The sequence below is a fragment of the Schistocerca gregaria genome, chromosome 3 (genome assembly GCF_023897955.1).
Source record: "Schistocerca gregaria isolate iqSchGreg1 chromosome 3, iqSchGreg1.2, whole genome shotgun sequence".
NCBI lineage: Eukaryota > Metazoa > Arthropoda > Insecta > Orthoptera > Acrididae > Schistocerca > Schistocerca gregaria.
In genome coordinates, this window is record NC_064922.1 from 9,236,753 (window position 1) to 9,260,075 (window position 23,323).

General features: G+C 48.2%; 1 protein-coding gene and 2 non-coding genes across 3 annotated transcripts; all 3 read right to left on the reverse strand.

Moving 5' to 3' along the window:
- Positions 1–774: 774 nt before the first annotated feature.
- Trnak-cuu (transfer RNA lysine (anticodon CUU)) lies at positions 775–847 on the reverse strand. The gene has a single exon. It is a non-coding gene; the product is annotated as a tRNA-Lys (tRNA).
- A 9,295-nt stretch (positions 848–10,142) lies between these two features.
- Trnak-cuu (transfer RNA lysine (anticodon CUU)) lies at positions 10,143–10,215 on the reverse strand. The gene has a single exon. It is a non-coding gene; the product is annotated as a tRNA-Lys (tRNA).
- A 2,049-nt stretch (positions 10,216–12,264) lies between these two features.
- LOC126354107 (MAP kinase-activated protein kinase 2-like) lies at positions 12,265–19,302 on the reverse strand. The gene is made up of 2 exons (XM_050003500.1): positions 19,212–19,302; positions 12,265–14,422 (listed from the first exon to the last, which is right to left on the reverse strand). The coding sequence occupies exons 1-2, from the start codon at positions 19,300–19,302 to the stop codon at positions 13,401–13,403; spliced, it is 1,113 nt and encodes a 370-aa protein (XP_049859457.1). The 3' UTR covers positions 12,265–13,400.
- Positions 19,303–23,323: the final 4,021 nt, after the last annotated feature.

Here is a 23,323-nt window from a genome sequence, read left to right on the forward strand (position 1 = left end):
CGGCCAAATATAGACTGGGAAACAAGACAACACACTTTGTGCATTCGGAATCGAAGGCAGGGCGTCCCTCGCCACATTTGCTACGATGGCCATTTGCTACTTTTGCAGAAGAGGCGGCGACGACGACGACGACGACGACGACCGATCGAGAGGCTCTGAGATATGTGAGAAACACAGCTATAAAAAGTAATTCAGACTGCCTCGTCCCACCTTATGCTGTACCGCTTTGGCAAATGCTTTATCTGGCCATTCACCTTAATCACATCTGAGAGTAATTCTTAATAAAACGCCTGTCGCTAATTGTTCGTCATCACAGATACTGTTTGCTATACGGCCACGACGCGCAACTGATTTCCAAAATTCGTCTTCGTCCTGTGAGGATGGAACTTACGACTCTTGGTTTACTAGACCAGTGATCTGCCACTGAGCTAAAGAGTCGCGTCCTAGCGGTACTCTTGCGTATTCCGTCCTTATGGTCGTCTGCATCATCAGACTTCAGCTGACAACACTTCATATTACCGGCTAATATTTGCAGCTATGGCGACCCATTACTGCTTGGCTACACATTTGGCAGGCAACCGATGTGCTCTCCAAACAACAACACTTGCTTTTCAGAACATGTATTTCACTCATGTCTACAAAATCACCTTCACCTTCAAATACAGTTTCCTTGCGACTGACAGAAGTAGGCAAAGTTTAAAGTTGCTATTTCCATTACATCACGTTAATCAGAAAAACGGTAATTTACATCTGTAGCGGAACAAAATTCCGTTTCGCCCAGCGTGGGGCTCGAACCCACGATCCTGGGATTAAGAATCTGACGCTCTACCGACTGAGCTAGCCGGCTGCCTCGGTGAATACGTGCCGGGTGCAAGTCACACAGTACTCGTTTGGGTTGGTTGGTCCCATACAGAAACTCTCCATGCTGCCTAATGTTTTCCTAACGTCACACTCGTCACGTACTTCACTTTTATTTCATAATAATTTCTGAGAGGTAAAGGAATTGCATGACAACATGCAGAGCTAGTGGCGTCAAAATTAACACACATACTTGATGTGACTCAAAAGCCGAACGAGTTACTTTCCGACGTTGTTGTAGATGTGCAAGTGTCAGTCAAAACTCGCGGTGACGGCACTCTGCCGACCATTTCGCTAGTTAACACCGGTCTTGTTGTGTGTGTTTCAAGCTCAAGAGCATCTCCAAGCAAAAAATGGTCGACAGTGACATTCAGACGGTTTCGTACTGCTCAATTGCTACATTAACACGGTATGTTTCTTTTTCAGAACTGGAAAAACACGAGCGTGACAGCATTCGAACCTGTAATCTTCAGATCGGAAATCCGATGCCTGATCCATTAGGCCACACGGTCACTGACGACCAACTAAAACTAGTATACGAGTCATCTCGAAACGCTCACACCCCTGAGGAATTGTGTTTTCGTTCTACAGAGCCGCTGATCCTGGCTCTTTCACACCCATTCGTTACATTCAACCTTTTACGAGACCGACCAAATATAGACTGGGAAACAAGACCACATACTTTGTGCATTCGGAATCGAAGGCAGGGCGTCCCTCGCCGCATTTGCTGCGATGGCCATTTGCTGCTTCTGCAGAAGAGGAAGCGGCGACGACGACGACGACGACGACGACGACGACGACGACGACAGGCTCTGAGATATGTGAGAAATACATCTATAAAATGTAATTCAGACTGCCTCGTCCCACCTTATGCTGTACCGCTTTGGCAAATGCTTTATTTGCGCCATTCGCCTTAATCACATCTGAGAGTAAATCTTAATAAAACGCCTGTCGCTAATTGTTCGTCATCACACATACTGTTTTTCTATACGGCCACGACGCGCAACTGATTTCCAAAATACGTCTTCCTCAAGTGAGGATGGATCTTACGACCCCTGGATTACTAGACCAGTGCTCTACCACCTTTTTTTTTTTTTCCGCCGAGACTCGAAGTCGGGACGTTTGCCTTTCGCGGGCAAGTGCTCTACCAACTTTTTTTTTTTTTTTTTTTTTTTTTACTTTGGCATACATTCTTTCAAGTGGAGAAGAGGAGAAGATAACTGTATTGTAGTCGATATACATTACTTACGCATCCCACAGAGTGCCTCAACCCTTCCGCCTGTCAGGGAATAACCAATAATAAAAACACGCCTAGGGTCACTGGGAAGTGTCAGCAGACATTTTTTCTCCAACAAACGTTGTTCCCCTACATATAAGGGACACGAAGATATAAAGGAAATAAGAATGATGGAAATCTGAAAGTGAGCAAAGAAAATAACAAAATTCGGGTATATATGATGAAATGAGCATTTGGAGTCATTGGCTGGGAGGCCACTTACGGGGCAGGTCCGACCACCTTGGTGCAGGTCTTATTACATTCGACGCCACATTGGGTGACTTGCGCGCCGGATGGGGATGAAATGATGATGAAGACTTCACAACACCTAATCCCCGAGCGGAAAAAATCCCCAACCCAGTCGGAAATCGAACCCGGGCCCCTAGGACGACAATCCGTCACGCAGAGCACTTTTTTTTTTCTTTCATCCCATCGTGCTGACCACTTTTTTTTTATCATACAGAAGGTTTTATTGAAGAGTGAAGCAAAAGTTAATTTTTTTCAGAAATTAATTTTAACGTTCATCATACTAAACACAAAATCTTTGCTATCAAATCATAGGAAAAAGAGAGACACCTGCAGTTATCACACTTAATGAAAACAAACCAAATAAGACAAAAACGATTTTGTTTCAGTTTTTCAAATATTTCTCACAAAGCAGAGAATGCATAAAAAAAACAAGGCAGCCATGCGCAAAAAGTTGCCAATAAAGTGAACTAAAAAGGGCCATCTTGCTCGCCGCGGTCACATTGCTAGGCGGGCGGCCAGGAACGGGCGGTCGTCATTACATTGGACATCACCAGCCACCAATCGTTGGAGCGCCCGGGGCCGCTGCACACAGTCAGAGACTGTTTCTGTTACCATAGGGGAATCGTGGAAAGATCACATCTACAAGTTAATGTCTTCTCACACCCGGCACACCCCAGCTGGGTGGTGGGTCCATGAATGACGAACCCAAATATTTCGCAAAAATGTTCCGGTAATCCTGTCTGTTCGTTAAGACCAGAAACTCGTCGATCATATAGTATCATAAATCGAGGACGTCTTTGTCTCCATCGCGGTATATGTAGTGTATCGCCATTCCTCGTACCCAATTAACCGCATTCATCCGGGCCATAGGGAAATAGACAGCGTCGGGATGAAAGAGTTCTTGGGGTAAAATCGAAACGTAGGGGCGGCGGAGCAGGAAAGCCAGGATCTGGCGGATCAGTTTCCAGCACTCACGCGCGGGGCCACAGTTCAGTCTATGTTCGTCCGTGTCTAACGTCGTGCAACGGGGGCACACAGGGTCGTCAATTAGGTGAATGGCATGCAGCCGTTGTCGGGTTGGAAGTTTCTCGTTAACGACCACATACCACGTCGACCGCACGAAAGTAGACAGGAACGGCGCGTGGATGGCTCGCCATACCCGTGGCCAGTCGACCGTAGGGTGGCGCCGTACAATGTCGTTATCCGGAGTCCAGTGCTGGAGAGCACTATAATAAGTCTTCGCTGTCGGATTCCGTGTCTCCGATATAACCCGCAACACATAGCTATGCTCTACGAAAAACGTTCTAATATGTGACAGCGAGGGCGATAAATGTCCAACTGGTACCGGTGGGTACAGCGTACGTGGGGCCACTTCTTCAATCAGTAGGCCGGGGAGACTGGCTGTTGGTGAAAGCCAGAGTCGCCTCATGGAACGGAGATACAGTGCCAGCGCTCTGTGCTTGACGTGAGTGAGTCCAACACCGCCTTTGTCGAAGGGTAAAGTAAGCGTAACAAAACGGATCTTGAAAACTGCACCATCGTTCACCACGTATCCAAACACTGCCTGTATCCTGGAAGCCATCGTGTCCGTTATCGGCAGTACATGGGCGTAATGGTTAAGGTGAGAAGCCATGTACACATTGACGTATTGGGCGCGTTGCAAAATGTTCAATGATCTGAATTTATTGAGACGAGCCTCTAAACGGAGTCGTCGTAAGACCATACGATACGTAAAGGCCGCCGTGCGTTGTATTTGTCGATGGAGTGATATCCCTAAACACTTGAGCATCGGGACCTCTGTCAGAGGTACGGTCAGACCTGCAGGCATTCCTCGTCCTACCTCCATGTAGCGTGATTTCCGAAGGTTGAGCACACTGCCTGCCACCGCCCCATACTGGTGGAGCCAGGAAAACGCCGTGTGTAATTCGTCACCAGACCGTGCTAAGAACATCACATCGTCGGCGTATGCACCACATCGAAAGGTTACGGAACGGAGGGTAAGTCCTTCTAAGCGTCGCCGTAGTCCGTGAAGAGCTGGTTCGAGGGCAACGGCGAAGAGCATGGCAGAAAGAGGACAACCCTGGCGGACGGACCTGTTGACACGGACGGGGGCGGACCGACAGCCGTTGATCATAATCCTCGTGACAGCCCCATGGATCAATCGAAGCACAACAGACGTCGTCAGACGCGGGACACCGATGTGTTCCATAACAGCACGCAGGAAACCATGGTTAACGCGGTCGAAAGCATGGTCGAAGTCCAGCGCAACAAGAGCGCCTTGGAGGCGGCAAGTTTGCATGAGCGCCACCACGTCTCTATAGGTGCTTAAAGTCGTAAACACATTAGTGTCGCCCCCGAGGCAGGTTTGATCAGTGTGAATGGCCGCCATTACCGTAGGTTTGAGCCTCTCACGGAGCAAGCGTGTCAACAGCTTATAGTCAGTGTTTAGCATTGTCAACGGGCGAAAATCAAGAGGGCGACGGCCTCAGCCGGGTTTGGGCACAGGGATCAAGAGACCCTCAGTAAAGTTAGATGGTACCTGAAAATCGGCGTCCAGGAGTTCACTGTACATCCTGACCCACATTGGGCCCATGAGATCAAAGAACCGCTTGTAAAATTCAAGAGGGAGGCCGTCAGTGCCAGGCGTTTTGTTGGGAGAGCCACGCAACAGAGCCTCTCGCAGTTCTTCCAAAATCACCGCCGACAAGAGCGTAGCATCATCTTGTAGGTTCCGAGAGACTGGTAGGTCAGATAGGACTTCCCTGGCCCCTACATTCATCTACATCTACATGTCTACATCTACATCTACATGACTACTCTGCAATTCACATTTAAGTGCTTGGCAGAGGGTTCATCGAACCACAATCATACTATCTCTCTACTATTCCACTCCCGAACAGCGAGCGGGAAAAACGAACACGTAAACCTTTCTGTTCGAGCTCTGATTTCTCTTATTTTATTTTGATGATCATTCCTACCTATGTAGGTTGGGCTCAACAAAATATTTTCGCATTCGGAAGAGAAAGTTGGTGACTGAAATTTCGTAAAAAGGTCTCGCCGCGACGAAAAACGTCTATGCTGTAATGACTTCCATCCCAACTCGTGTATCATATCTGCCACACTCTCTCCCCTATAACGCGATAATAAAAAACGAGCTGCCCTTCTTTGCACCCTCTCGATGTCCTCCGTCAATCCCACCTGGTAAGGATCCCACACCGCGCAGCAATATTCTAACAGAGGACGAACGAGTGTAGTGTAAGCTGTCTCTTTAGTGGACTTGTTGCATCTTCTAAGTGTCCTGCCAATGAAACGCAACCTTTGGCTCGCCTTCCCGACAATATTATCTATGTGGTCCTTCCAACTGAAGTTGTTTGTAATTTTAACACCCAGGTACTTAGTTGAATTGACAGCCTTGAGAATTGTACTATTTATCGAGTAATCGAATTCCAACGGATTTCTTTTGGAACTCATGTGGATCATCTCACACTTTTCGTTATTTAGCGTCAACTGCCACCTGACACACCATACAGCAATCTTTTCTAAATCGCTTTGCAGCTGATACTGGTCTTCGGATGACCTTACTAGACGGTAAATTACAGCATCATCTGCGAACAACCTAAGAGAACTGCTCAGATTGTCACCCAGGTCATTTATATAGATCAGGAACAGTAGAGGTCCCAGGACGCTTCCCTGGGGAACACCTGATATCACTTCAGTTTTACTCGATGATTTGCCGTCTATTACTACGAACTGCGACCTTCCTGACAGGAAATCACGAATCCAGTCGCACAACTGAGACGATACCCCATAGCTCCGCAGCTTGATTAGAAGTCGCTTGTGAGGAACGGTGTCAAAAGCTTTCCGGAAATCTAGAAATACGGAATCAACTTGAGATCCCCTGTCGATAGCGGCCATTACTTCGTGCGAATAAAGAGCTAGCTGCGTTGCACAAGAGCGATGTTTTCTGAAGCCATGCTGATTACGTGTCAATAGATCGTTCCCTTCGAGGTGATTCATAATGTTTGAATACAGTATATGCTCCAAAACCCTACTGCAAACCGACGTCAATGATATAGGTCTGTAGTTAAATGGATTACTCCTACTACTCTTCTTGAACACTGGTGCGACCTGCGCAATTTTCCAATCTGTAGGTACAGATCTATCGGTGAGCGAGCGGTTGTATATGAGTGCTAAGTAGGGAGCTATAGTATCAGCGTAATCTGAAAGGAACCTAATCGGTATACAATCTGGACCTGAAGACTTGCCCGTATCAAGCGATTTGAGTTGCTTCGCAACCCCTAAGGTATCTACTTCTAAGAAACTCATGCTAGCAGATGTTCCTGTTTCAAATTCTGGAATATTCCATTCGTCTTCCCTGGTGAAGGAATTTCGGAAAACTGCGTTCAATAACTCCGCTTTAGCGGCGCAGTCGTCGATAACAGTACCATCGGCACTGCGCAGCGAAGGTATTGACTGCGTCTTGCCGCTTGTGTACTTTACATACGACCAGAATTTCTTCGGATTTTCTACCAAATTTCGAGACAATGTTTCGTTGTGGAACCTATTAAAGGCATCTCGCATCGAAGTACGTGCCAAATTTCGCGCGTCTGTAAATTTTAGCCCATCTTCAGGATTTCGCGTTCTTCTGAACTTCGCATGCTTTTTCCGTTGCCTCTGCAACAACGTTCGGGACTCCCTCTCGTAAAGAAGTTTATATGACTGTGTGAACGCTCGGACGATATCCATTTGTGCGTCAACGCGTCGCCCATCCTCCGTCTCAACCTCGGTAATGAGCTGCCTCTTGCGTCTTCGGCGTTCTTGAATAATATGGTGGAGGGAAGGTCGTTCACCACGAACGTCATCAGTCGTCCTCGTTCGCACCCGCACACCCGCAAGACGTACGGCGTTGATACGAAGCAATTGTGCCTTGACGTGTTGTACTGCTGATTGTCGCTCTGGCGACGGCGGTTGTACAGCCAGTTCGCGGAGCGCAGTATAGTAAAAGCCAGTAGTCGCAGTATACCAGCGCGCTCGGTCGCGTCCATAGCTGACTAATGTTCGGCACAGTGCGGGTTTTGCACACCGTAACCACCATTGAAGTACAGAACGGTAGGCGGGTAAACGCCGGTGGCAATTGCTCCATGTGGACTCGACTGCGCGTCTGCAATTTATCTCATCAAGAAGGGCCACATTGAGGCGCCACGGACACCTACTTCGGCGGACGCGCTGGCGGGGAAGGGTGAGAGTACACACATATGCGAGGTGATCCGTGAACGCTGCCGGCCACATCTCAGCGTCGACAACGGCCGATCGTAGGCCGCGGGTGACGTAGACTCGATCCAAACGGCTCGCGGAGTGACCAGTAAAGTAGGTGTGTGCTCGACGGTCGCCGTGTTGGATGATCCAGGTGTCCAACAAGGCCAAGTCCTGTACAAGTGCCAGGAGTGCCGGGCAAGTGGTATAGTGTGGCTCCTGGTCGGATGGGCGGAGCACACAATTAAAATCGCCGCCTACTACCAAGTGGTCGGTATTGCCCTGGAAGAGCGGGGCTATATCTTCGGCAAAAAAGGTGCGCCGTTCTCTCCTTTTGCCGGTGCCTGAAGGAGCATATAAGTTCACCAGACGTACTGTACCAATCGTGAGTGCGACCCCCCGGGCCGACGGTAAATAGGAGACATCAGTGGCCATTATCCCTTTCCGCAGTAGAATCGCCGTACCTCCGCCGCCCACATCTGCAGGCATAGTGTAGGCGTCATATCCGTAGTCATCGAGACAGAGTCCTGATCGGACTTCTTGAAGGAAAACAACGTCCAGATCCGCAGCGCGTAACGTATCCTTCAGCATACGGGTCTTGACATCAGATGTAATGCCATTGACGTTGATCGTGGCGAGGCGGTATGCCTGGTCCATCAAGTCTCGGGAGGTGACCATGGTATGACAGGAGGGCAGTAGTCGTGACGTGGAGCGCCGGTCTTGCGAAGTGCTAGGCAGCAACGAGAGGTGCTCATGCCGCCCTAGGCGTCTGTCGCCGGCCGCGCAGACGCTGCCATCGGCATCGGTGCATCGTCTTGATCCTGAAACGCATCCTGCAACTCCATCTCCTGCGCCCAGTCGCCCAGGGACGTTGACACCACTGGATCTCGAGAGGCAGACGGAGGCAAGGGTGCATCCCCGGTGTCGGAGCTGCGGTGATCTGCCGCATCCCCATGTGGTCCAGACCCAGCGGTAGTGGGAGAAGACGTCGAACCGTGTGAGACGGTACGGTCGCCTGTGTCGGCGCGGTGGAGCGGTTGAGGCACCTCGTCATCCAGCGGTGTCGCCTCGGGCTGTTCTATGTCGTCGGTTGTCTTGCGCCGCTTCTTATGACGCTTGGGTGATTTCTGCTTACGCTGCCGCGCCTCTGTTTCCGACGTAGGGCAAGGGGAGGACGCTGCATCCTGTGCTTCAACTTCCATCGCACCGTCGGCGAGCCGTTGTGACGGTGCGCCGGGGTCCGACGAAAGGACATCAGTAGCATCGGCACTGAAAGACGCTTGGGGCTCCGTGGAAGCTACTGCAGGGTCCTCCAAAGCTCGCACCAATACAGTGGGGTCGTCATATACAGCTGGCGTCTCCCGTCTCGCCGCCGCAACATACGTAATCGGCAGAGAGGTCGGTGTCGACGGACGAATCTGGTCGGTCCAGGGTGTCTGCACGAGACGGCGTTGCAGGCATTCGGTACGCATGTGTCCCGTCTGGCCACAACCGGAGCAGGTTCTCGGCTGACCGTCGTAAATAATTATTGCCCTGCAACCAGCGATCGTGAGATACGAAGGAATATGGCGATGCAGGTCAATACGGACTTGTCGCATCCCGTTAAGGACAGGGTAGGTGTCGAAGGTCTTCCATTTTTCGGCCGTGTGGCCGAGAACTGTTCCATAGGGTCGAAGAGCAAGGGTGACCAAATCCGCTGGAACTTCAAAAGGGAGCTCAAACACGCGCACATTTTGGATTCCCAATCCAGCACGTTCAAGCGTCACCACACCCACGTTTCCGTCTGAGTGGCAGAACCGATAACCTGCCGTCGAGCGTCTGAGAAGTTTGTCACATGCTTCGTCGTCAGTGAACTTAAGATATACGACGCTGGAGACAATAGATAAGTGGATACCGATCAGCTCGTTAGGATCAACATGTACCACATCGCGTAAAAAACGCTCTACTTCGTGGGCCTTGGGTCGAGAGTACGTAGTGTCGAACTGCAGCTTGATCGTGGCTTTCCGATACGAAAGAGCCATCGTGTGTCAGGAACGTGACGGCAATACGTAACACTAGCGGGCCGGCGCGGTAAACAACAACACACCCGGAAACGCGACACGGAGCGGCCGGGACGTACCGCACCGCTCCACAGCCAAAGGCCGACTGTCCACTGAGCTAAAGAGGCGCGGCCTAGCGGTACCCTTGCGTACTTCGGCCTTACGGTCGTCTGCATCATCAAACTTCAGCTGACAACACTTCATGTTACCGGCTAATATTTGCAGCTATGGCGACCCATTACTGCTTGGCTACACATCTGACATGTAACCGATGAGCTCTCCAAACAACAACACTTGCATTTCAGAACATGTCTTTCATACATGTCTACAATATCACGTTTCTCCATCAAATACAGTTTCCTTGCGACTGACAGAGACGTAGGCAAAGTTTACAGTTGCTATTTCCACTACATCACGTTAATCAGAAAAACGGTAAATTACATCTGCAGCGGAACAAAATTCCGTTTCGCCCAGCGTGGGACTCGAACCCACGAACCTGGGATTAAGAGTCTCACGCTCTTCCGACTGAGCTAGCCGGCTGCCTCGGTGAAATACTGCCGGGTAGCACGTCACACAGTACTCGTTTGGGTTGGGTGGTCCCATATAGAATCTCTCCATGCTGCCTAATATTTTCCTGACGTCACTCTCGTCACGTACATCATTTTTATTTCATAATCATTTCTGAGAGGTAAAGGAATTGCATGACAACATGCAGAGCTAGTGGCGTTAAAATTAACACACATACTTGATGCGACTCAAAAGCCGAACGAGTTACTTTCCGACGTTGTTTTAGATGTGCAAGTGCCAGTCAAAACTCGCGGTGACGGCACTCTGCTGACCATTTCGCTAGTTAACACCGGTCTTGTTGTGTGTGTTTCAAGCTCAAGAGCATCTCCAAGCAAATAATGGTCAACAGCGACATTCAGACGGTTTCGTACTGCTCAAATGCTACATTAACACGGTATGTTTCTTTTTCAGAACTCGAAAAAAAAAAAACGAGCGTGACAGCATTCGAACCTGTAATCTTCAGATCCGAAGTCCGACGCCTGGTACATTAGGCCACACGGTCACTGACGACCAACTATAACTTGTATACGACTCATATTGAAACGCTCAAACCCCTGAGGAATTATGTTTTCGTTCTACACAGCCGCTGCCCTTTGGTGTTTTCCACCCATTCGTTGCATTCAACCTCTTACGAGACCGACCAAATATATACTGGGAAACAAGACCGCACACTTTGTGCATTCGAAATCAAAGGCAGGGCGTGCCTCGCCGCTTTTGCTACGATGGCCATTTGCTACTTCTGCAGAAGAGGCGGCGACGACGACGACGACAGCGAGAGGCTCTGAGATATGTGAGAAATACATCTATAAAATGTAATTCAGACTGCCTCGTCCCAACTTATGCTGTACCGCTTTGGCAAATGCTTTATCTGCGCCATTCGCCTTAATCACATCTGAGAGTAATTCTTAATAAAACGCCTGCCGGTAATTGTTCGTCATCACAGATACTGTTTGCTATACGGCCATGACGAGCAACTGATTTCCAAAATTCGTCTTCGTCTTCTGTGGATGGAACTTACGACCCCTGGTTTACTAGACCATTGCTCTAACACTGAGCTAAAGAGGCGCGGCCTAGCGCTACTCTCGCGTACTTCTGCCTTACGGTCGACTGCATCATCAGACTTCAGCTGACAACACTTCATATTACCGACTAATATTTGCAGCTATGGCGACCCATTACTGCTTGGCTACAATTCTGACACGTTACCGATGTGCTCTCCAAACAACAACACTTGCACTTCAGAACATGTCTTTCACACATGTCTACAAAATCACCGTCACCTTCAAATACAGATTCCTTGCGACTGAAAGAGACGTAGGCAAAGTTTAAAGTTGCTATTTCCATTACATCAAGTTAATCAGAAAAACGGTAAGTTACATCAGCAGTGGAACAAAATTCCTCTCCGCCCAGCGTAGGGCTAGAACCCACAACCCTGGGATTAAGATTCTCACGCTCTACCGACTAAGCTAGCCGGCTGCCTCGGTGAATTCATGCCGGGTACCACGTCACAGAGTACACGTTTTCGTTGGGAGGTCCCATACAGAATCTCTCCATGCTGCCTAATATTTTCCTAACGTCACACTCGTCACGTACTTCACTTTTATTTCATAATCATTTCTGAGAGGCAAAAGAATTGCATGACAACATGCGGAACTAGTGGCGTCAAAATTATCACACATACTTGATGTGACTCAAAAGCCGTCGAGTTTCTTTCCGACGTTGTTTTAGATGTGCAAGTGCCAGTCAAAACTCGCGGTGACGGACCATTTCGCTAGTTAACACCAGTCTTGTTGTGTGTGTTTCAAGCTCAAGAGCAACTCCAAGCAAAAAATGGTCAACAGCAACATTCAGACGGTTTCGTACTGCTCAATTGCTACATTAAAACGGTATGTTCCTTTTTCAGAACTGGAAAAACACGAGCGTGATAGCATTCGAAGCTGTAATCTTCAGATCCGAAGTCCGACGCCTGATCCATTTTTTTTTTCATAATACTAATTTCCGACAAAAATACAAAAATCAGCATTTATCATACACAAGTGGTGCATACAGGTTTTATTCATCTACACATTTTTGTCTACACAATGCAGCAGTAATATGTTGTCAGTTAACCGGTTGATGTCTTGTCTGCAATCTACTGAAAATTGTTTTTAACAACACAATCAACTCTCCAGTATCAATGGGAGAGAACCATGTTCTAAAGCACTTACAAATGAAAATAAACAAGTGAAATATTACTTTGAGCAGGACAAAATGCACTTTTAATTGTTTCTTCTATTTTCTGATACTACCTGTTTCATTTACAAATCTTCTGCACATATTTTTTCCTAAGAACTATCTGTATATAGCCATAGGTACGCAGCTCCATGGCATGAGCCTAAATTTTCTTTTAACTGGCTTTTTTAAGGCACGAAAGTGTTACAAAACACACACAGATTATACATCAAAATGCACAGCACTCAGTTTCCTAAGAATGATATCGCTACCACCCAAATGCGAACCTCATCACTTCATATTGCTTAAGTTATCTCCAATTCTGGTACAACAAATACTGATGATCAAGAACTCAAGTCAGTGTGTATTCATTTATGGGGTCATATTTACATAGCTAAGAATTGAAACATGTCAATCCAACCATAGAAATATTTGTCGATACAGGCAAACTCTTCCTTTGGCTGATGTGTTGATCTTAAGATCTGCATGGAAGTATACCGAGATTTTCTTACAAAACTAAAGTAAATGAAATTCACAGCTGAACGTAAGTGCATAAATACTGTTTTGAAAAATTAAGTAGCTAAAATATGCCAACAGTTCAAAGAGGAGATTAAGCACACTGTCAAAAAATTATCAATGATTTACTGTATAGAAACAGTATCATACAACCCATACAAAACTCTCGTTTTCACTGTATTTTTAGCTCAGATGTAAGAATTTGTACTACCAAACTCTGCACTTTCTGTTACTCAAAGTTAATACTCCCCTATGAAATTCCAAAAAACTTAACACACACAGACACACATACAGTTTCACAAATCACTTTACCACAAAACTAAGCCCAGTACAGAGTCTTATATAACCCCTCATCAATGTTCTATTGTGGCACACTTCACTTTGTTAACAGCACCATTCAATATAGCAAATATTTCAGACACTGTTCAAAATTATTGCTGGTGAATACCACCAGCATCTCCTGCAACACGTTTACGACGTTTATTGAGAAGAGGGTTGTTCGAATTATCTAAATTTTTTATGTGAACCTGGTCATAGTCAACTCTCATAGTTGCTAATGAGCGTGTCATTTCTTCTTGAACTTCTGGCCAGATACCTTCCCCTTCTCGCAGCATTCTACCAGTATGTAAAGGAGTCTGTGGTACTTCTGTATATTGAGCAATCCATTTATTCTGCATCACTTGATCTATTGTAAGGCGGTGGGTCGGTTCGATACACAGCATACCACGGATAAGATCTTTTGCGTCTTGTGAAACATTCTGCCACTCAGGGTTTGGAAAATCATACTGCCCTGTTCGTATACGTTTTTTCATACCTGGTGATATTGCCAGGCCATGGTTACTGTAAAAGGGTGGGAAACCACATAACAGAATATACATTATAACACCCAATGACCAGATGTCACAGCTCTTGTCATACTTTTCTGGTCCAAGTACCTCAGGTGCAACGTAATATGGTGTGTAGCATGGTGTTTGCAGGGTATCCTTCGAAAAGGTTTCTTTAGCAAACCCAAAGTCAGTCAGTTTTAATATACCTGTATGATCTGGCTTTGTATAAAGCAAATTTTCTGGCTTCAGATCTCTGTGAGCTATGTTCATATCATGAAGATGTTTGACAGCTAGGCAGATTTCTCGCATTATTTCTGCTGCTTCCCTTTCAGTGAAGGCTCCATCTTGCCTGTCTTGTATTCGCTGGAACAGTTCACCACCTTCCATGCACTCCATAACAACAAGAAGGCACTTGTTTCCACTGTAACTGTTCTCATAAACATCAATTATATGCACAATATGCCGGCAGTTGCTGGCCCTCCAATGCAAATCGACCTCCCGCCTTGCCTTCGTATTGTCATGCAGCACCTTCAAAGCATACTTTTCCCTCGTTCTCTTGTTGTAACACTGGACGACCTTCCCATTAATACCAAGACCTAACACAAATCCATTAGGCCACACGGCCACTGACGACCAACTACAACTTGTATACGACTCATCTCGAAACGCTCACACCCCTGAGGAATTGTGTTTTCGTTCTACACAGCCGCTGCCCCTTGCTCTTTCCCACCCATTCGTTACAGTCAACCTCTTACGAGACCGACCAAATGTATACTGGGAAACAAGACCACACACTTTGTGCATTCGGAATCGAAGGCAGGGCGTCCCTCGCCGCATTTGCTACTTCTGCAGAAGCGGCGACGACGACGAAGGCGACGACGACGACGACGATGCCCGCGAGAGGCTCTGAGATACGGGAGAAATACATCTATAAAATGTAATTTAGACTGCCTCGTCCCACCTTATGCTGTACCGCTTTGGCAAATGCTTTATCTGCGCCATTCGCCTTAATCACATGTGTTTGCTATACGGCCACGACGCGAAACTGATTTCCAAAATTCGTCTTCCTCCTCTGAGGATGGAACTTACGACCCCTGGTTTACTACACCAGTGCTCTACCACTGAGCTAAAGAGGCTCGGCCTAGCGGTACTCTTGCGTACTTCGGCCTTACGGTCGTCTGCATCATCAGACGTCAGCTGACAACACTCATATTACCGGCTAATATTTGCAGCTATGGCGACCCATTACTGCTTGGCTACACATCTGACACGTAACCGATGTGCTCTCCAAACAACAACACTTGCATTTCAGTACATGTCTTTCACACATGTCTACAAAGTCACCTTTACCTTCAAATACAGTTTTCTTGCGATTGACAGAGACGTAGGCAAAGTTTAAAGTTGCTATTTCCATTACATCACGTTAATCAGAAAAACGGTAATTTACATCTGCAGCGGAACAAAATTCCGTTACGCCCAGCGTGGGGCTCGAACCCGCGACCCTGAGATTAAGAATATCATGCTCTACCGACTGTTTGCTATATGGCCACGACGCGCAACCTATTTCCAAAATTAGTTCTTCCTCCTTTGATGATGGAACTGACGACCCTTGGTTTGCTAGACCAGTGCTCTACCACTTCCTTTTTTTTTTTTTTTTTTTTTTTTTTACTTTCGTTTTTGTGTGCCATTGTTTCAAGGTTAGGGGTGACAGTCAGATTCAGGCTGCGGAAACAAAGCGGGCAGGGGTCGAAACCCGAGGCCTGGCCACGATGATTCCACCGTCCTGTTTCCGAATGGCACCTGTACAACGGCGTCGTACTTTCCCCTACTGTCTCGGTTCTTGGTCTTACTTTTGTTTTTCTTGTTCGCCCTAAAGGTCCACGTAAACTTCAGTCCAGGTGTAGAGAATAATTTTACATAAAGGCGGCAAAACCAGCTACAGTATAAAAGAAATCGGCTCACACAGGCGACCTTAGCCAACACCCTCCCTTTCAAATGTCAGGCTAAGCATATTTGCAAAATCTTTACGGAGTCCTGGCAAGCGCAATCGGTTCCAGTAAGCAGTAAGGATGTACTGCCGAAACGTTAGGTGTTCATCCTCTTCATGACAACTATTGAGAAAATGTACCAAGTGTCCAAGCAACTACATAACGGTATTGAGCTTCGTTCGCGGATAAAAGGAAGAATCGGGCCGTACGATGATGAAAATGGTATAAACGGTTTCGGCAGTCCTAGTGACAAAAGCCAGTTGTTTCCTGAGCCAAAGCCAATTAGCAAGGTGCCCACTGCAGGTGAATCGATGCTCAAGTGTGTCCAGGAGACCACACCGAGTGCAGTTATCCGTGTCAGAAAGACCAATACGGTGCAGTCGTACGTTGGTGGGGACCAAACCATTAACTACCCTACACCACGTGGACGCCACAGCCATTGAGTGGATCGGCAGACTAACATTCTTCCAGATGTTCCTCCAGGACACTGATGGAGACGCCAGTTCGATTGGATTGGGACCAGCCAGCCCCTCACAACGGGCAATCAAGCTCTTGGTCGTTGGCACCGGTCGTCGCAAGAAGACGTCACCGAGGTAACTAACCGCAATATAAAATTCCCGGACGCGTTTCAACTTAAAATTGAGGCGACTGACGTCGACAGGTGGAGCACGGCTCTTCGGACGCACAACAGTAAAAAGTCTGGATGTAATTGAAGTCACTTCTTGCGTAACAATTATAGTCGTACGGCGGACGTACAAGGCAGATGCCTTGCGAGTAATGTCAGTGAGGCCCAAGCCTCCGGAGATACGCGGTTTCGTCATAACCTCGTAACGCAACTTGAATAGATGACCCTTCCATATAAACCTGCTAGACAATTGGCGCAACCTGTTCGCCACCATAATGGGAAGTGGGAACAGCTGAGCAACATAATAGGCTTTACATAACACGTACGTGTCTAAAATTCTGACTTTTTGCAAAATGGTAGCCGAGCGCTGCTCATGGACCATCAGAGCCCCCTGTATCTTCTCGGTGACAGATTTCCAATTATGAGCCGCCATTTTTATGGGACACCGATCAATGCTAATCGCCAATGACGTATGGCGATCGACAAAAGTGGCCCAAGGGACATCAGCATCGCGAAACCCTCGAATATCAGGGAACTTACATTTACCCTCATTGAGACGCGCTCCAGAGACACAACAGTATGCATCAACGACTCTTTTCAACAATGTGATATCATCACGTTGACGGAGGAGAACAACGACATCGTCCGCGTACGCCTTAACAGTGAGCTTCCCACCAGAGAGGGTCATACCCTGAAGCTTGAAAGCAAGAGTCCGAAGCAGCGGCTCCAGGGACAATATGAATAGAGACATAGAGAGCGGACTACCCTGAGGTACCCCTCGGCGGATAGCAATGGGCGGCGTCAGCTGCCCATTGACTGACACCAGAGCAGTTATTCCCCTATACAAATTACCAAGAACACCACGTGATGAAGCGTTAAAACCTATTGTATCTAAAACACGATTTAAAAACACATGACTGACGTGATCAAAAGCCTTGTAAAAATCGAGGAAAGCAAAGGCACAATGAACGTTTGTAACCGCCGCAACCGAGACAACATCCCGATATTCGGCTACTGGGGTCAGAATAGATCTACCAGGAAAACAACATTGATGTGCCCCAATCACAGACCGCAGCAGAGAAGATAATCGACTATTGAACGCTCTAGCAGCTGTCTTGTAATCAAAGTTCAGCAATGTGAGCGGACGAAGATTGGCAGCAGATAAACGACCAGTGGACTTCGGAATTAAAACAATTTTCCCTACTTTAAAATCGGCTGGCACATCCATCCCCCTGACAATCTCATTTAAAATCTGCGTAAAAGTGCAACCCAAAAGAGGCCAAAAACGTAGATAAAATTCTTTAGGCAGGCCGTCTGGACCCGGCGATTTACCGGACGGAGAGCGAGCAATAAAATCGAAAATATCATCTACCTGGAACTCCCGGAGAAAGTCGCCGTTCGCGTCAGGCGTGATGGTCGCAGGAAGATCCTCAAGGACATCATCAGAAAGTGACGCACCAGAATCATCGGCAGAATAGAGACTAGCGTAATACTGATGAAGAGCACGCGTCATATCCTCCTGTGCAATAAGCTGTCGTCCATCATCCACCATAAGAGAAGAGATGAAGGTGCGACGACGTCGAGTCTGATGCCGCAGCAGGTGGTACAAAGAAGTCAGTTCACCTTCAACAAGAGAGTGAGGTTTCGACTTTACTCGCAGACCATCCAACTGTCGTCGTTTGAGGGTCAAGAGCTTTGCTTTAATACGACGAACATCATGGATCCGCAGAGGAGAAGGACCCGCCGCGTCATACAGTTCACGCAGGACAGAGTAGTAAAATTCATACGTGTTCTTAAAATCACGCGCCCTTGCGGCACAGTAAAAAATCAAAGACTGACGAATCTTGGGCTTGGCAAACGCAGTCCACCAAACGAGCAAGGAGGGGTAACGCGGGACAGAGCGAAGACATCGCTCCCACACGGCACTTACAACGTCATCAATGGCACTGTCGGCAAGGTGGGAAACATTTAACATCCACTGGGAACGATAAAGTTTTGCTGGTTGGTGACTAAGATTTACAGTTGCAGTAAAAGCACAATGGTTAGAAAAACCAGTAGGAATAACATCGACAGAAAGAATGTTATCACATAAAAAATCAGAGAAGTAGAATCTGTCGAGTCTACTGCATGAGGACGCGGTTAAATACGTAAATTTCACCAGGGTTGGATATTTGTGTTCCCAAACATCACGCAGGTGCATCGTACGAACCAAGTCATGTAAATCTCGGCAATAATTAAAATTGGGAGACTGGTCTTCAGGGCGTAAAACACAATTAAAATCGCCTCCGAGCAGGAGACTCCGAGGACTCTTGCGCAAAAGATAAATAAGCTCTTCCTTATAAAAGCGCGATCGAGCCACAGTGCGACCCGAACCAGAGGGGGCATACAAAACAACTAGGCAGAGATCAAAAAGACGACAACCAATCCCACGGCCAGAGTCAAGGAATTCAATGTCAGTAACAGGAATACCTTCTCGAAAGAAAAGAGCAGTTCCTGTTGAATTTTCCGGTGCGACATTAAAAACAGTTTGAAATCCAGGTAGAGAGAGATCAGAAAACAATACTTCCTGCAAAAATACTACGTCCGCACAGGAGTCGTAGAGAAACTGCCGCAAAGAGGCAATGCGAACGTCGGACTCAATACGGTTAACATTTAAGGTAAGGAAGGTATATGCTTGAACCATGGAGAGAAAAGCGAGACAAGAAGTCACCTACACCGACGCATCAAACATCACAGTCCATAGCAGGGGGACGGAGGCATCCGAGGGAGGGGGACTGCTACCCCCTTCCGCGGATCCCTTACGTTTCGATCTTTTACGAACAGCATTGACGTTCGGCTGAACGCGCAACTTGCGTCGGCTGACGGGCAAGGAAGCGGCAGCCGCCGGTGACATAGGAGGGTCAAGTTCTGTATCCGACACCACCCGCGCCGGTCCACAGTCAGGGTCCGGGGTCGCGGGGGAAACATCCGACGAAACGGACTGGTCTACACCAATACTAGCTTCCGGCAAACATGGACTACACGGAGGCGAAACGTGAGCAGGAAGCTTCGAAGCTGCTAAGTTGGAAGGAAGCGGAGCAGCTCCGCTGGCAGAGGTATGGGGCAGTGAAGCAGGAAGTTGTTGCGGCTCAACTTGTTGTGACAAAGAAGTCGGTTCCGAAGGCGGCGCCAACAGGCCCGACCGACGAGCCGACTCGAGAGAAGCCGCGTCGGAAGCCGGAGGGGCGTCAGCAGCCGCTACCGGAACAGCTACTTCAGGGGAACAGGGAGCATCTACACTACTCTGTGGCTCGGAGGATGTCGGTCTCTCGGATTGGGGCATTTCGGGGAGATCCTCATCCGTACTATTTCCATCTTGTGCGCGACGCCGTTTATTATTCAAAAGCGGCACACCCACCTGAGGAACAGACGGAACAACATCAGATTTGGCACGCAAAGGAGGAAATTCTGTGTCAGGGGCGTGCAAAACCTGCGGCGGGGCGCTACAACCACTGGACTGTTCGACACCAAGAGCAGAACCACCGGCAACGAGGTCAGCGACCGTTAACTTGCGACGCTGTTCGAGAGAATTTTTTAACACAAAAACCCTCCGCGGACAGTCGGTACGCACGTGGCCACTCTCATTACACAAGAAACAGGTGCCAACCTGACCACTGTATGTTACATGGACACGATATCCACCGTTCTTCAGGTGCGAGGGAATATTCTGCTGCACGTGCATTTCGACGGAACGAATACCACTGTAACACTGCAGACGATGTTGGCTGGACCAGCGTTCAAGGCGAATACTCTTAACATCACCATACTTGAGTAAACCCTCCTTAAGATACACATTATCCACCTCCGGCGGAAGGTTGTAAACACGAACACTGATGTACGTAATGGAAGCATTTGAAAGCAGTACGGTACTGACAGAATCATCCCGATGCCGAAAGAGAACCTGATGACCAAATTTGGAAATAATTTTATCAACCTAAAGGGGTCCATAAATTTAACAAAGAAAACACAAGAGTTCTGTATCAAAATATGCACCTGATCCGAATTAATGCCAAAGGTATCTACTAACCAATCATGAATCTCAAGGGAACTAGGTTGCACATGGTGGGTGGACTTGTCAAAAGCAAAACTAACTGTAGCCTGACGAGAAATAACCTGAGACGACATTTTCAAAAACTACGCGGTCTAAACCGCTACACAAAAACACTGAAATACACACAGAAAGTAGCACAAGGAACGAAACAAAGACGGAGAAAAACTTACAGAAGGTACAACACTACACGTAAACAACGATATCCCACTATACGTAACGCTACGGCGGAGCGGAAGACTAGGCATGTCCACACTGCACGGCGTCTGAAGCGGAACTGGTTTACTGCTTGGCTACACATCCGACACGTAACCGATGTGCTCTCCAAACAACAACACTTGCATTTCAGAACATGTCTTTCACACATGTCTACAAAATCACATTCACCTTCAAATACAGTTTCCTTGCGACTGACAGAGACGTAGGCAAAGTTTAAAGTTGCTATTTACATTACATCACGTGAATCAGAAAAACGGTAATTTACATCTGCAGCGGAACAAAATTCCGTTCCGCGCAGAGTAGGGCTCGAACCCACGACCCTGGGCTTAAGAGTCTCACGCTCTACCGACTGAGCTGGCTGGCTGCCTCCGTTAATACCTGCCGGGTAGCACGTCACACAGTACTCGTTTGGGTTGGGTGGTCCCATACAGAATCTCTCCATAATGCCTAATGTTTTCCTAACGTCACACTCGTCACGTGCTTCACTTTTATTTCATAATCATTTCTGAGAGGCAAAAGAATTGCATGACAACATGCAGAGCTAGTGACGTTGTTTTAGATGTGCAAGTGCCAGTCAAAACTCGCGGTGACGGCACTCTGCCGACCATTTCCCTAGTTAACACCGGCCTTGTTGTGTGTGTTTCAAGCTCAAGAGCAACTCCAAGCAAAAAATGGTCAACAGCAACATTCAGACGGTTTCGTACTGCTCAATTGCTACATTAAAACGGTATGTTTATTTTTCAGAACTGGAAAGACACGAGCGTGACAGCATTAGAACCTGTAATCTTCAGATCCGAAGTCCGACGCCTGATCCATTACGCCACACGGTCACTGACGACCAACTATAACTTGTATAGGACTCATCTCGAAACGCTCACACCAATGAGGAATTGTGTTTTTGTTCTACACAGCCGCTGCCCCTTGCTCTTTCCCACCTATTCGTTACATTGAACCTCTTACGAGACCGACCAAATATAGACTGGGGAACAAGACCGCACATTTGTGCATTCGGAATCGAAGGCAGGGCGTCCTTCGCCGCATTTGCTACGATGGCCATTTGCTACTTCTGCAGAAGCGTCGGCGGCAACGACGACGACGACGACGACGACGACCGCGAGAGGCTCTGAGATATGTGAGAAATACATCTATAAAATGTAATTCAGACTGCCTCGTCCCACCTTATGCTGTGCCGCTTTGGCAAATGGTTTATCTGTCTGGCGTGGGACCTGTCGTCTCGCGGTGCGTTTTTTGGCGTGGGCCAGTCCGCACCGGCGCACCGTAAGGCACAGAGGTTCGCACTGGGGCGTATCGCTTCCAGTCGGACGTGCCCACAGGGGAAGTGATGCGTCATATATAGCCTCTCCTTCTCAAGTGGCTCTTTCCGCCTTCAATTGGTGCCGGACGTTAAGCTCGGCATTTCTCGGGCTTGCCCAGGTGTGCCTTGCGACAAAAGGAAGAGCTGCGACCCAACCCGATGCGAATGCGAAGGGTGCGTGGCACAGGGGGAGCTGTGTCGAGGGAGGAACATCTGTCCCTTTCTGTTCGCAGGGCCCAGACCAGCAGGAGCTCTGCATGGCGGCGACTTCGTTCGTCGGCGTGGGATCGCGGCGCGAGTCGGCAAGGGCGCTTCGCCGCGCCCCTGGGTAACCGGGGCGTGTTCTGCCAAACCCAGGAGGTGGTGACACCGCCTGGGCCAGGTTAACTGGGTCCAGACAGCCGAACGTCTGGGGGACCGGCCCGCCACCTGAGGAGGAGTGGGTCCTTGGCCGAAAGGTGGAAACTCGGGCTAGTAGGCGGCGAAGGGCGAGAGGTGCATCCGCCTCTCCGGAGTGCGTGGTGCAGTTGCCGAGGAGCGTCGCGTGAAATCGCCGATGACGGAGCCTTCGATGGGGACCAGTGCGCTGGCAACGGCGCGCTGAACCCGGCAGTTCGAGAGGGCCCTTGACCTTGGGGCGAGGTCGGTGGGCGAGCTGCAAGAAGTCCCCCCCCCCCCCCCCCCCCCCATGCCAGAGGAGCTGGTCTGGGGTAAGAGACGGGCTCCCACCTTTTTAATATCACTCGTAAATCATGGCGACGACAGATACGAGTGATTCGAGTGCGCCTCAACGTGCTTCTACTGCGCCTGATCCCTCTCCTCAGGACGAGCTGGGACAGGTCGAGAATGAGACAGTAATGCAAAGGCTTGCCAGAATAACTACGCTCATGGAGCAATCTGTAAAAAATGGCAAGATCAGCCAAGCCGGAATGTCAGCCATTAAAAATGAATTGGCAGCTTGGGCCATCGTCCATGCAACACTAGAAGGAAGGCTAGAAGAACTAGTACAAGAAAACAACAGACTAAGAAAGCAGCCAGTGAAAACTTGGGCGGCAGTGGCAGCGCAAGCTCCCACCAAGCCCAACACCACCAGAGAGACAATAGACGAGGTAACTAAGAGGCCAGATACGGCAGTCTTTTTGAGAACACTTCCTGGACAAGACACAAGCATAAAGAAAATACAGGAGTTATTCACGAAAACCGTGGACCCTGTGAAGGAAAAAATAAAGATAAAGAGAATCAAACCGAGTAGGAATTCAGTCATCGTAGAAGTTGCCTCGGAAGAGGATAAAG